Source organism: Pleurodeles waltl, chromosome 6 (genome assembly GCF_031143425.1).
Source record: "Pleurodeles waltl isolate 20211129_DDA chromosome 6, aPleWal1.hap1.20221129, whole genome shotgun sequence".
In the NCBI taxonomy this organism is placed as follows: domain Eukaryota; kingdom Metazoa; phylum Chordata; class Amphibia; order Caudata; family Salamandridae; genus Pleurodeles; species Pleurodeles waltl.
The window spans coordinates 903,626,587-903,640,206 of NC_090445.1; the positions used below are offsets into that span (position 1 = coordinate 903,626,587).

Below are 13,620 nucleotides of genomic sequence, written 5' to 3' on the forward strand. Positions count from 1 at the left end.
GTGCACCTACGTTGGGTCAATGAGATGCAAGGTAGTCGTTCCATCAAAAAAAAAAAAAAAAGGTGCTAGTCCCATATTTATTTATCCCCATGCTAAAATGATGCACGTGTGGGAGGAGGTGCTAAATAATGGTGCTAAGCTTGCTTTGCACCATTATTAACGCTTTCGTCAGACGGATGCCCTCCAAGCCTCAGGAACACCCCGAAAAGAGGGACACCGGAGGATGGGTGACCCATCCCAAATAAGTCCAGGTGAGGCTGTGGTTTTATTTTATTTTTTTCCCCTTTGCTATCAGGGACCCCAACTTGGGGGCTGTATAGGTGCAATGACAAGCACAGGGGACATGTCCCTGTGGTGGCCATTTGGTTGGTTGGTATGACTCCTGTCTTTCTAAGGTGGGAGTCATGTTTTGGGTGGCTGCGCCAGGAAATGGCCCCAGGTTGGGTAGGGTGTGTTTCTCCCCCCCCCCCCTCTCTTCTAATCAGGCTAAAGTCACTTTCTGACGCACTTCCACCTCCTTCCCTACCCACACCCGGCTAGCGTCGTCTTCTAAGACGCAAACACAGGTTTAGTGCCAGTTTGCGGCATTCAATAATTACAGCGCCTGGTGGTGTTAAATGACATTATCCGGAGTTAACGCAGTTTTACGGCAAAAAGCATAAATATGGGCCCAGCTGCTTGCACAATGGGCCCTGCTCCTCCCATTGTTGCAGACTAGCTTTACCCCTGCAGCTATTTAAAATTACTTGACCCTCACTAAAGTTCAGGCCATAAAAGAATTCTTTGTTAAACAGTAAGAACCTACCAAAATTGGGTTGCAAGTGATAAACCGAACACGCTCAAACTGCTTGGCAACTGAAGCCTGGCCTGGGGTGGAAGCTTTCCCATTCCAATTTTTCTTTCAGTAAACCTTGTCAAAGGGTGTGCTTTCTAAATGTTATTGAAAATACCTTTGCTGCACGTCCCAAATTAGGTCAGGCAAGTCTTGCCAAGCTATTCATCATTGCCCATGCTGGCTGCAGCTAAACGTTTAGCTGCAACCTTAGTGGGCAGTGTCTTGGGTATGCATGACAATCCACAGTTTCAAATCTTATAGTACTGAGTTTGGGCACTTCATATATGGTAGGGACTACATTGTGCTGGTTAACTGCTTACAAAACCATTTGACACTTGTCGATATGTCCCAAACATCAGTGTGGTAAAAGGAAGGAGGACAGAATTGTAAAAGGTGACAGTTCGGTGCACTGGCTGCAGTAAAGTTGACTATTGTAGGTCTACAAAAAGTATTTGAAGTGAGCAAGGATGCCGTGAAAAGGGAAAAATTAACATTGGCGAAAAGATGGTGAGGGGAAACGAGCAGCAAAAGAACCAGGGCATGTACATACAGACACGTTTCCACAAGAGACAGAATGGGGAAAACCACTTTGACACTTAGTGTCCTGACAAGTCGGGGGGGGGGGGATATAGAGAGAGGAGGGATTTATAGTAAAACGTGAATTGAAAGACACCAGAGGAAGGGAGATCTTAGTGAGAGGACACGTACAGAGTCAAAAGCAAAGAGCAAATAAAGGCAAAGAATGAAGGAAAGAGAAACATATTGAAAGAATGAATGCCTGAAAAAAAAATGAAACCAGGAAAGAAATTGTTTGAGAGGAAAGGGAACTAAAAAAATAAATAAAGTTGCAATAAACAGTTGTATAAGCAAAACTGTTAATGTGTGGATTTTAAGAGCTGGAAAGAGAAAGGAGGAAGAAAACAGTAAAGTAAAGAATAAAGTGAGATGGGTGAAACAGACCCTCCCAAATAAAGATGGCAATGACATAGATTTAATTGGCTTGCCCATGTCCTCAAACAGAAATAGTGTGTAACAGCAGGGGGCACTGCAGAACAGTGAGGTGCAGTAGCAGAGTTGTATGTGAACCCCAATACAGCAATACTGGGGCTCTTGATTGGGGGAATAGACAACTGTGTCCCGGCCCAGTACTGGAATAACAAAGGCAGCGTGTGAGGAATGAGAAAGTGTTGTGTAATTTCTGGTATAGGAATAATTGGGAGCTGCAGGTTAGGCTTGAGGTGCACTGACAGTTGTGTGTGGGCTGCAGTACTGGGATAGTGACGGGCACGCAAGGTCAGAAGTGAGGTATGTTAATGAAGCTATGTGTGGAACCTAGTATTGGCGTGCCAGTGTTGGCTAGTGTTAGCCTGAAGGTGCCCTGGTGAAGCTGCAGATGGAGCCCATCATGGGAGTAGATTTGCCTCTCGACCACTGAAGCGAGGGACGTGTTTGAGCCTTAGTGCTGGGGAGAAATGTGCATTAAATGTTAAGAGTTGAAGGAATCTGGCAGAGCTGGGATGGTCCCCATCAACCGTGGTGTTGGATGTTAGACTTGAGGTGCACTGGCTGAGCTGTCTTTTACTCTTTTGGTTCCAGTATTCGCTTGGCAGTGGGACTGAATACTAGATTTGAGCTGCTGTAATGGATCTGTAAGCGGGATCCCAGTATAGGAGACTAGGTGACCTTGCTGGGGTAAAAGTAGAGGGCACTGATGGAGTTACACCCAAGGTTCCAGTACTGGAAGTGCAGTGGACTGACTAAGAACTGAGGTGCTCTGGAGACTGCGGTTCTTGCAAGGCCTGAGGGGGTTGGAGTGTGTGAACTGAGGTGCACTGATAAAGCTGCACCCGAGATCCCAATACTGGAGCAGCAGAATGCACTGACTGCAAGAACTGAGGTGCTTTGGCAGACCGCATGTGTGGTTCTATCCATGGCACAGCTGAGGGCTTGGAGTGTGAACTGAGTTGCACTGATGGAGCTGTGAGTGGGATCACAGTATGTAGAAGAAGTGGGCACCGTCTCTAAGGATTGCAGAGCCCTGGTAGAGCTTGGGTGCCTTGGATTTAAGCAATTACAAGCAATCCTCCACCCTGGGGACCAAAGGCAGGCACACTTGATGAAGAAAAGCCAAGGAAGGGGATGAGCCAGGCAGCTAGGAAATGGTGCAGAGAGACCACAAACGTGACCAGGATAAGTGATTTACCTCCTTGTTTAGTGAGGTTTCCCTGGATAGGAGCAGGATACGTTTAAAAAAAATAAATTAATGAAAAATAGCCCCTATAGACCAGATAAATGTGACATGGCTTAATTATACAGTAGTTGGTCCCTGTTCCCACACAGGAGGGACACAGAGGCTTGACTGACCACTAGCAAGCAAGATTTTTTTTTAAATGACATTGAAACTGACAAATGAAATAGCTGCAAGCCCACAGAAGTATACAAGAGGTTGTATGCTTGTGCTTGACCTTTAAAAAAAAAGGGGGAGGGAGGGGGCTGCGAGTTGGGATGCTAAAGGTCACGAAAGATTAGACTACTCCACTAGTATACCATAAAACACAAGAATATATATTTCACTTGTGATAGTCAATGTTGTTATTCAGTGACCAAGATGGTTAATCACACTGGGTCATCAAAGATCAATCGTTCATTTAGCTACAACAGAAAACATACTATAGCAGCATATTATAAAAAAAATTCTCATTTTGCACATTGAGTTAGCACATCAAATAATTGAACCACGCCTAGTGTGGCCAACCATCACTACAGCATCACACATGTAATAGTTTGAGAAGTGCAGTGAATATTCCACAAAAGTTCAAGGGCTTGTTTTGGAGTCTGGAAGTCCGTTTGAATTGATGTAAAGAAGTTTAGTCATTTGTCCAAGACAATTGATGTGGAAAGGGATAGGCTCACAGTGGAGGGTTTTATTGGTTCATATAAGTCTGACGTTAGGTGTCAGTTTTCCATGGCTGGATTATTAAAAAATAAAACATATTACCAATTTAATTGAACTTAACAGTAATCATTCGGGTGAAACATCTGGGTGAATTGGACATGGATTACATAATAGACCAACAACGTTGCATATCAGATGAGTGATTGATCAATAGGAAGCAGCAGTTGAAGTACTAGATTTGATGGTCTATGGGTCTTTCCACGTGGCCCAACCATTTACCCCATATCTGCTCATGCTTCTCAAGCGCATTCTCCTGATTTACATGATGCTTGTGCATAGCACACCAATCTGTATCATAGTTGGTACTGTTTTGTATCTTGCACAGTTCTCTTTCTAAGAAAAGGTTACTGGTGTTGGAGGAACATAATAATCGTAGGTGAGGTTCCTTCTCTGGGATCTTGTTCACCGGATGGATCTGTTAAGGAGGTTTCTGAAATGTGATGAAAAGCAACATTGACTTTCTCAGGACATATCTAGCATTTTGTTTTAGTGACTACTTGTGAGAGCAAGATCCTGTACGGATTATGGCCTCCAGGTCAGAATTCTTAGCTGGAATTAAGTAGATGGATGTATTGGCTCACCTGGCTGTCGAAATAGGACTTTGATAGGAGTTGTACACCCAGCAAAGAATCCTGCAGCTTCAATCCACCACTAGTAAAGGACAGAATAAAAAATGAAGGCCCGTTGTGTACATCACAGGGTGAAATTAGTTTGGCAAGCACTTTAGTCCTCCGGATGCAGAGTGCATGTATAGTGCCTCCTTCTGCTTACTCATTCAGTGATCTTGCATGTTTGGAGACCATAGTTTGATGCTTTCCATACCACAAACTTTTTGGAAAACTGCCTCCAACAAGGTGATGAATGGAATGCTTGATTTGAACTCGGCTACTAGCATTTTTCTCGGGCTCCATTTCAGAACCTTGTTTTTGCCCACTATGCCAGTCTACACAAAGGCCCACCTTTTTTCAAATCTGTACAGACTCATCTCCTTATGGAAACGTCTCCCTCAACTGCCAAGAGGATTCCAGAAGGGAACACAAGTAAACCTAGTCTGGTTCTGCAATACTTGGGGCTTGTCAGGAGGGCAACCCTTTTAGTCATATAGCAAAGGACCCACTAGTACTACTATGAGTGGGGAGTGCACAATAAAGACTTGTTAGTTCCACCAACCAGAGTCTGCCAGGTTATGGGGTTCTCTTCCACGTCAATATAATAGAAGATACAAGCGCTAAATCTGCTATTTTAGGCATCTCAGATCTTGCTTTGAAATGTGTTGGTCTGCATGTAGGTTATTTGAAAGCACCTGTTCACAAAACCTGTGGATGTACTCTGCAACAAGAGCCCACCATGATTATATTTCTGCTCTGAATCTTTCTTTCAGATTTACACTGTCTTCAAAGTATTGCACTTCACCCTAATCCAACATATCTGCACTTGACCAGCAAACATTTGAAGTTATTTGCTGGCTGATAGTCATTGTCACTGATTTATATCTCACTTTGTAAGAATGAACTCCAGGCTCGAATATGCATTGATAATCTTGTGAACATTTTAAGTTAGAGAGCAAATGTGATTTAATCTCTCACCTAAAGTCTCCAATGGATCTGTGAAGTAAATTCACATAATACAAGCATGTGATTCAGAAGACTAACTTGTTTTATCCCAAAACCATCAGTTCTAGCTCTTTAGTTCTAGTTGTTTACTACATACACCATCATCCAACGTACTTGGAAAATAGCATAAAAGATCTATTTTACTTTAATATTTGAAGTGGTTTTGCATTTTTATTTGAACAGTGCTTTTGCATATTGGGAAAATATATCTACATCTATATCGCACATGAACAAGCAAATGTATTAGCAGGCTAAAGGATATCCCTGTTGTTGGTCAAGGGCAGAAAGTTTGCTTTCAGGATGAGTAATAACCATGGTTGGCAACAGTGCCATCTTTTCAATTTCTGGCCTATTTAGAGCAGTGATGCACAGTTGAGACATTTTACTCCAATTCTCCGTTATCATTCATAGGTTTATGCCCAACTCGTATTACACATTTTTCAGGCTTGGGTAGCATAGCAAAAAACCTGTCTGGAATTGGTTGGCACCAGAAAGGCTCAACGCAAGCATATTAACCCTATCACTGGGACATAAGGTCTAGTATGGGACAAATATGCAACTTGAAGTACTGCCTTGCATGAATACATACTAATTCAACTTATTAAAACTATGAGAGAATACAACCTGACAGGGAATGATTGCACTTGTTGGCGCTGTGAAGCTTATTCATGTTGGAGTACTGTGCTTACCAGTAAGTAACTTTTCTTTGTACTCTTGTGATATTAGTAATCTTCGCGGCTCAAAAATTTGTAGTTGTACTGTGCCTCATTTATACATCTTATCTCTTAGGAACGTTCAGATAAGCGCTCACCAAATGCTTCACCAACAAAGCTGTCTTCATCCAAGAAGTCTCCTGTTAAGTCACCAGTAAAAAGATCGCCGTCCAGGAAGTCACTTTCAACATCACCAGCTGAAAGGTCTCCATCTAAGAAAATGCCTGTCACATCACTAGCATCAAAGTCTCCTTCTACAGAAACTGTTATCACATTACCGGCTTTAAAGTCCCCATTTAGATCCACTGCTAATTTGAGTCCTGCCTCTTTTAAGTCACCCAGAAGAACTGCTGCCACTGTAAGCCCCAACACTATTCTGATGAAAGAAAGCTCTGCTGCCACAGGGAGTCCTGCCACTTCTCCGGGACCCGGGAGGTCTTCTGCTAGGGGCAGTCCTGCCACTTCTCCAGCACCGGGGAGGGCGTCTGCCAGGGGGAGTCCAGCCACTTCTCCGGCACCAAGGAGGGCATCTGCCAGGGGGAGTCCAGCCACTTCTCCGGCACCAGGGAGGGCATCTGCCAGGGGGAGTCCAGCCACTTCTCCGGCACCGGGGAGGGCATCTGCAAGAGGGAGTCCAGCCACTTCTCCAGCACCTGGGAGGGCATCTGCTAGGGGCAGTCCAGCCACTTCTCCAGCACCTGGGAGGGCATCTGCTAGGGGCAGTCCAGCCACTTCTCCGGCACCGGGGAGGGCGTCTGCTAGGGGCAGTCCAGCCACTTCTCCGGCACCGGGGAGGGCGTCTGCTAGGGGCAGTCCAGCCACTTCTCCGGCACCGGGGAGGGCGTCTGCTAGGGGCAGTCCAGCCACTTCTCCGGCACCGGGGAGGGCGTCTGCCAGGGGGAGTCCAGCCGCTTCTCCAGCACCCGGGAGGGCGTCTGCCAGGGGGAGTCCAGCCGCTTCTCCAGCACCCGGGAGGGCGTCTGCCAGGGGGAGTCCAGCCGCTTCTCCAGCACCCGGGAGGGCGTCTGCCAGGGGGAGTCCAGCCGCTTCTCCAGCACCCGGGAGGGCGTCTGCCAGGGGGAGTCCAGCCGCTTCTCCAGCACCCGGGAGGGCGTCTGCCAGGGGGAGTCCAGCCGCTTCTCCAGCACCCGGGAGGGCGTCTGCCAGGGGGAGTCCAGCCGCTTCTCCAGCACCCGGGAGGGCGTCTGCCAGGGGGAGTCCAGCCGCTTCTCCAGCACCCGGGAGGGCGTCTGCCAGGGGGAGTCCAGCCGCTTCTCCAGCACCCGGGAGGGCGTCTGCCAGGGGGAGTCCAGCCGCTTCTCCAGCACCCGGGAGGGAGTCTGCCAGGGGGAGTCATGCTGCTTCTCCGGCACCTGGGAGGGCATCTGTTAGGGGGAGTCCTGCAACTTCTCCAGCATTTGGGAGGGCATCTGCCAGAGGTAGTCCGGCCACTTCTCCAGCACCCAAAAGGGCTTCTGTCATGGGGACTCCTGCTGTTTCTCCTGCATCTGGGAATGCTTTTGCCAGGGGAAGTCACATGTCTTCCCGCGGAGGAAGTCCAGCAAACGTAAGGGCTGAAGTTGATACAGTTTTGTTAATGTCATTAGCTAGCACCCCATCCATTCCTTCTCCCGCAGGCCGGACCCCGTCCAAGGGTGCCTCTCGTTCTCCCGCAGGCCGGACCCCGTCCAAGGGTGCCTCTCGTTCTCCCGCAGGCCGGACCCCGTCCAAGGGTGCCTCTCGTTCTCCCGCAGGCCGGACCCCGTCCAAGGGTGCCTCTCGTTCTCCCGCAGGCCGGACCCCGTCCAAGGGTGCCTCTCGTTCTCCCGCAGGCCGGACCCCGTCCAAGGGTGCCTCTCGTTCTCCCGCAGGCCGGACCCCGTCCAAGGGTGCCTCTCGTTCTCCCGCAGGCCGGACCCCGTCCAAGGGTGCCTCTCGTTCTCCCGCAGGCCGGACCCCGTCCAAGGGTGCCTCTCGTTCTCCCGCAGGCCGCACCCCGTCCAAGGGTGGCTCTCGTTCTCCCGCAGGCCGCACTCCGTCCAAGGGTACACCTCGTTCTCCCGCAGGCCGCACCCCGTCCAAGGGTGGCTCTCGTTCTCCTGCAGGCCGCACTCCGTCCAAGGGTACCTTAATGTCCATTTCACCAAAAACTCCATACTCCAGGGGGCGTTTTTCAGTCTCTAAAATTACCACACCTACCGCTTTGCAAGAAGATACAGGGACTGAAACTAATCAGAAAGTGATTGTTGTACAGAAACCTGAAAATGTTTGGTATCAAGCAGCTCAAGAGTCTGAAAATAAATACCCAAAAAGTGTTGAAAGAAGAAAAACCCCATCTCGTCGAAAAAGTAGAAGTGAAGCTGTTGAAGCATTTCGTTCTAGAAGGAAGAGTGGTGCTACAGAAGCCAACCTGCTAGGTAATATGCTTTCAATTTTATTTTGTGCAATCATCTAGTAGCATTAAGTATTGAGCTAAATTGACGATGTTTTGCTGCTATGGGAAGATGTGGCCATAACCATTCAATGCGTGGTTGCATGCTGTCATTTTTGGGTCCTTTCTTCTCACAGCATCGAACTGCCTTGCGTAAAACTACTTAACGATTGAAACTGTCTTAAGACCAGAGACCTGCTGACTCGCCTCAGAAGTTTGTAAGCGGACCTAACATTTTGCAGGACCTATTTCTCTTTGGGTGCTAATATTTTGGCTAGATATACATCTTAATCCAGTTTCCATCACAATGTTCAGATGGAAGTTGGAGATATATACGCAGTTAATGTTTGTCCATAGTTAAGAATTCATTTACCCATTCTTTCAGCTTCACTGGTAATGGGGATTTCTGAAAGCGCAACAACAGGACTTTTGTTTGGGCCACTTGTCTTTAGGTAGTGATCTTTAACTTGTCCAAAAAAATCAGTTTTGCATGCACTTTCGTTGGAATCAATTTCTGACAAATTGACTCCTGATCCACCATTGGGTACTATTTGATTGAAAACCACTTGTATCTAGCTCTGGAAATGGACTAAGGCTTTTTAGGGAGTGATTTAATGGTAACTGTCAAAAGTAGTGTGGCGAATGATGCTGCGCAGGTGCTATGTATGCTATTCTACTAATGCCTATGCTTTCATGTGTTACCTTGACTTGTCCAATTGCTAACAACATCAGACACCAACCACTTCTTTTACAGTATGGGTCAAAGGTATCTAAAGTTGGACAGGTCCACTGATCTATAGTATTCTGTCTTATTTTCATAATTGATTCCTGCTCACCGAAGGCAAGACCCTACCTCTGTCCAGACCGAAGTCGGAATATTGCCTAACCTTTCCCTTTACTGAGCCCTCCCCAAAAAATATATTAAGGGAAGAGTTTTTTGCTTAGCCATCAGAACTACCCTTTTCTGACTTTAAAATGTACCTACGGTGGTGTAGCACGGACACGATAAAACCTGATTGCCCCTTGGTATCCAGGAAGTTATATACAGCAGATTTTTTTTTTTTTTTTTGGGTGGATTACTTAGCAAGCATTCTGTAAATACTCAACTTTGAGTGCTTGTGCACAAAAGCTTATTTGTGTTGGTGTAGACTTCTAGAGCAACACACTACATTTTTCCATTTTGTATTTAATATTCTAGTCCATGATTTGATTGATACAGTTGTGTGCAATATGTTGACTTTTTATTTTTTTTAAATATTCTTTCCAGTTGCAAAATCGTGGGCGGACATAGTCAAACTTGGAGTTGCCAGGACTCAAGTAAAAAAGGTTAAGCGAGGGGTTAAAGTTCAAGTTACAAAGAAGAAACTGACAAAATCAAAGGTAAGATGTTTATTTCCACCACACTAAGGGCCATATGTATGAAAGCTTTTTCCCATAGAAACAGAATGGGTAAAATCCTTTTGTACATCTGGCCCTAAGTGTACACCATGTAGCATGCAGAAAAGCTATGGTGAGGGGCGGGGCTGCTCAAACCCAGCACCCATACAAAATATGGATTCATGTGAAAGCTAAAAAAAAAAAAAAAGTTCCACAGTGGCCATTGCACTCAAATTTTAAGCTGTGTAAAGCCGCCCCCCCCCCCCCCCCCCCCCCCCCCCCCCCCAAAATCCCAAGCTGGGTAAGCCATTCTCCTCTTGAGCAGTGTCTATGTCCTAATTCAACTGTGGAAACCCAAACGGGTAGCCTATGGGGATGTTGGGGGTCACTAAAGGCAAGTCTTTGAGTAGAGTCTGTAGCTGGTACATGTCCAATGTTCAATGTGTGTAATCTATACTTGGGCTTTTCTGTGTACCAGGTACAGCCTGAACAGTGACCATGTTCTTGGCCTAGTCACTGGGGCAGCATTCCATTTCTAATTGCACGCATGTTCAACTCTTAAATATTATCCATTCTGCGTTGTGGGCCGAAAAGTGCTGGTCAAAGAGCCAGGTCTTGAGGAGTCTTCTGAAGGCGAGTAGGTCCTGGGTCCGCCGCAGGTTGGTTGGGAGAGTGTTCCATGTCTTGGCGGCGAGGTAGAATGGTCTACCGCCGGATGTCTTTCAGTGGATGTGGGGGACGGTGGCGAGTGCGAGGTCTGCGGAGCTGTAGGGTGGGGATGTAGAAGCGGAGTCTGAGGTAAGCAGATCCGGTGTTGTGGAGTGCTTTGTGTACCTGGGTGAGGAGCTTGAATGTGATCCTCTTGTCAACGGGGAGCCAGTGGAGGTCTTGCAGGTGGGGTGTGATGTCGTTGCGGCAGGGTACGTTGAGGATCAGTCGGGCGGAGGCGTTTTGGATGTGTTGGAGGCGCGGCAGGTGTTTTGTCGGGATGCCTGTGTGGAGTGCGTTGCCGTAGTCTAGCCTGCTGCTGACGAGGGCCTGTGTCACTGTTTTTCTTGTGTCTGTTGGGATCCACTTGTAGATCCTGCAGAGCAATCGGAGTGTTGTAGAAGGAGGAGGAGACTGCGTTGACCTGTTTTGACATGGAGAGGGAGGAGTCGAGGATGAAGCCCAGATTGCGTGCATGGTCTGTGTTGGTGGGGTTCCTAGAGATGTTGGCCACCAGGAGTCGTCCCAGGCGGAGGGTTTGGGTCCGAGGATGAGGACCTCCGTCTTGTCAGAGTTCAGTTTCAGGCGGCTGTTTCTCATCCATTCGGCAGCGGCCTGCATTCCCTCGTGGAGGTTGGACTTGGCGGTGTGTGGGTCCTTGGTGAGGGAGAGGATGAGCTGGGTGTCGTTGGCGTAGGAGATATGTTGAGGTTGTATTGGCGGGCTACTTGAGCGAGGGGTGACATGTAGATGGTGAATAATGTTGGGCTGAGGGATGAGCCCTGGGGTACGCCGCAGATGATTTTGGTGGCTTTGGAGCGGAAGGGAGGGAGGCGGACTCTGGGTTCTGTCTGAGAGGAAGGATGTAGTCCACTCCAGGGCTTTCTCTTGTATTCCTGCTTCAAAGAGGCGGGTTCTCAGAGTGTGATGGCATACCGTGTTGAAGGCGGCTGATAGGTCCAGGAGGATGAGGGCTGATGTTTCGCCGTTGTCCATTTGGCATCTGATGTAGTCTGTGGCGGCGAGGAGCACGGTCTCGGTGCTGTGATTTTGTCGGAAGCCAGACTGGGAGGGGTCCAGGATGTCGTTTTCGAGGTGGCGAGTCAGTTGTGCGTTGACTATTTTCTCTGACCTTCGCAGGGAACGGAAGTATGGCGATGGGTCGGAAGTTCTTAAGGGCCTGGGGGGTCTGCTTTGGGCTTCTTAAGGAGGGCGTTGATTTCGGCGTGTTTCCAGCTTTCAGGGAATGTTGCTGTTTCGAAGGAGATGTTGATGACCTTCCGTAGTTGGGGAGCGATGGCTGCGTCTGCTTTGTTGTACAGGTGGTGAGGGCATGGGTCTGACGGTGATCCGGAGTGGATGGAGTTCATGAATTTGCGTGTCTGTCGCTGACGTTGGCCCAGGAGGTTAGGCAATCGGAGCGGGGGTGGTGTCTGGCGTGGTGTTGAAGCTGTCGTGTATGTCAGTGATCTTTTGGTGGAAGAAGGTGGCCAGAGAGTCGCAGAGCTCTTGTGAGGGTGGAATGTCGTTGACGCTGGGGTTGGAGAGTTCTTTCACGATGCTGAAGAGCTCTTTGCTGTTGTGTGCGTTGTTATCTAGGCGGTCTTTGAATGAGGATCTTTGGCTAGTCTGATTTGCGGGTGGTGTCTTTGTGGGCCGTGAGGCTGTCAAGTGTGTGTGTTCGGTGAGGGACATTAACATTAATTTCCTACCCTGTGGGCTACAATGCAGTCATAGGAGTGACTCACTAATATTTGATGGGAGGTCTGCCTTTAAAAAAGGGTTATTTAGACGGGGTTCACAGCCTGCAGCCATATTTTCAGCGTCACTCCAGTGGATGACACAATAGCTATTGCAGGCCACAAGTGGCTATGGATGTATTTATGAACAATATAGTAAAGCCTTAGAGCATCCCCACCCAAAGCAGGCTATTCTGGCCATTATCGCTAGCTCGTGTTAAAGATTTCAGGGCCCACTACTAGCACATCGGGGGGACGTGGTGTTGCTAGGTAAGTTTGTCTACATTTCTCTATCCTATTTAAAATGTACTGCCCTTTTAGCACTGGCCTACTTACTTGATTGGCTGCGCTGTTGAATCTGCCATGACTGTTGTCCACATGATCTATATTGCTTGAAAAGACAGTTTGTTGAAGTCTTGTTTGTCGTCTCCAAGTATAAGGTTGTCTGTTTTTCCAGTACTCTTTAAGGCTTTGCTGTTCAGTTCTCGACCTTGATGGATTGCAGGGCTACCACCACTTTATGAAAACAATCTTGTCCATGATCTTGGACTGAGATTCAGGAAGCTGTATTTGCATTTATTTCTCCTCCCCGCCCCCAAATTTTCTGTTTAGAGGTAAATCCCTTGGTGTTAGGTCTGGGCTTGTGGCATGTGGAATCGATAACTGATTCCACTCAGTTTTTCTTGGTGTCATTGGGCAATCTGCTGATACTTCTGCATCCTCAATCACTGCAGGTAATCCTAAATCATCCAAACAGTTACCAATGTACCCTTTTACCTCCATGGTCATGTCTAAGAAGGTGAGACACCAGTCTTTTTGCTGTGCTTACTATTACGGTTTAGGCATGTTTTGTTGGCGATAATCCCTATCCTGGTGAAAATTCATACATTGTTAGTTTAGGTTGTGGAATCGCCGGTATGGTTTGTGTGGAAATGGGGTGTGGTTGTGCGACCTCACTGTCTACTACACTTCACCCCTTTAGGCTTCGTAGGTTTAGTCTGTTCAATACTCCACTCAAATCTGGGTAGCTATGGTACTGAGCAGCAAGGCTTACTCAGAGGAGACAATATTAAGTATGTAAACATGGCCAAAACAATTGAAGAGGAAATCGAAACACGCAAGGGATCTGACACCGTTTATAACAGACTGTATTTTTGTAAGAATTTAGACACTGGAATAAAAATAAAAAAAAATCCACAGGAGTGTTCCGGAGATAGATTTTACGAGAAATGTTAGAAGATACACAAT

General features: G+C 47.4%; 1 protein-coding gene across 2 annotated transcripts in view; it reads left to right on the forward strand.

The window, feature by feature from the left end:
- The window catches only part of MKI67 (marker of proliferation Ki-67), a 76,840-nt gene that overhangs the window by 10,960 nt on the left and 52,260 nt on the right, over nt 1–13,620 (forward strand). For both annotated transcript variants that reach the window (XM_069239720.1, XM_069239719.1), the window contains exons 9-10: nt 6,194–8,534; nt 9,816–9,928. In XM_069239720.1, the coding sequence (XP_069095821.1) occupies nt 6,194–8,534; nt 9,816–9,928 (2,454 nt within the window). The remainder of the gene's footprint in view (nt 1–6,193; nt 8,535–9,815; nt 9,929–13,620) is intronic.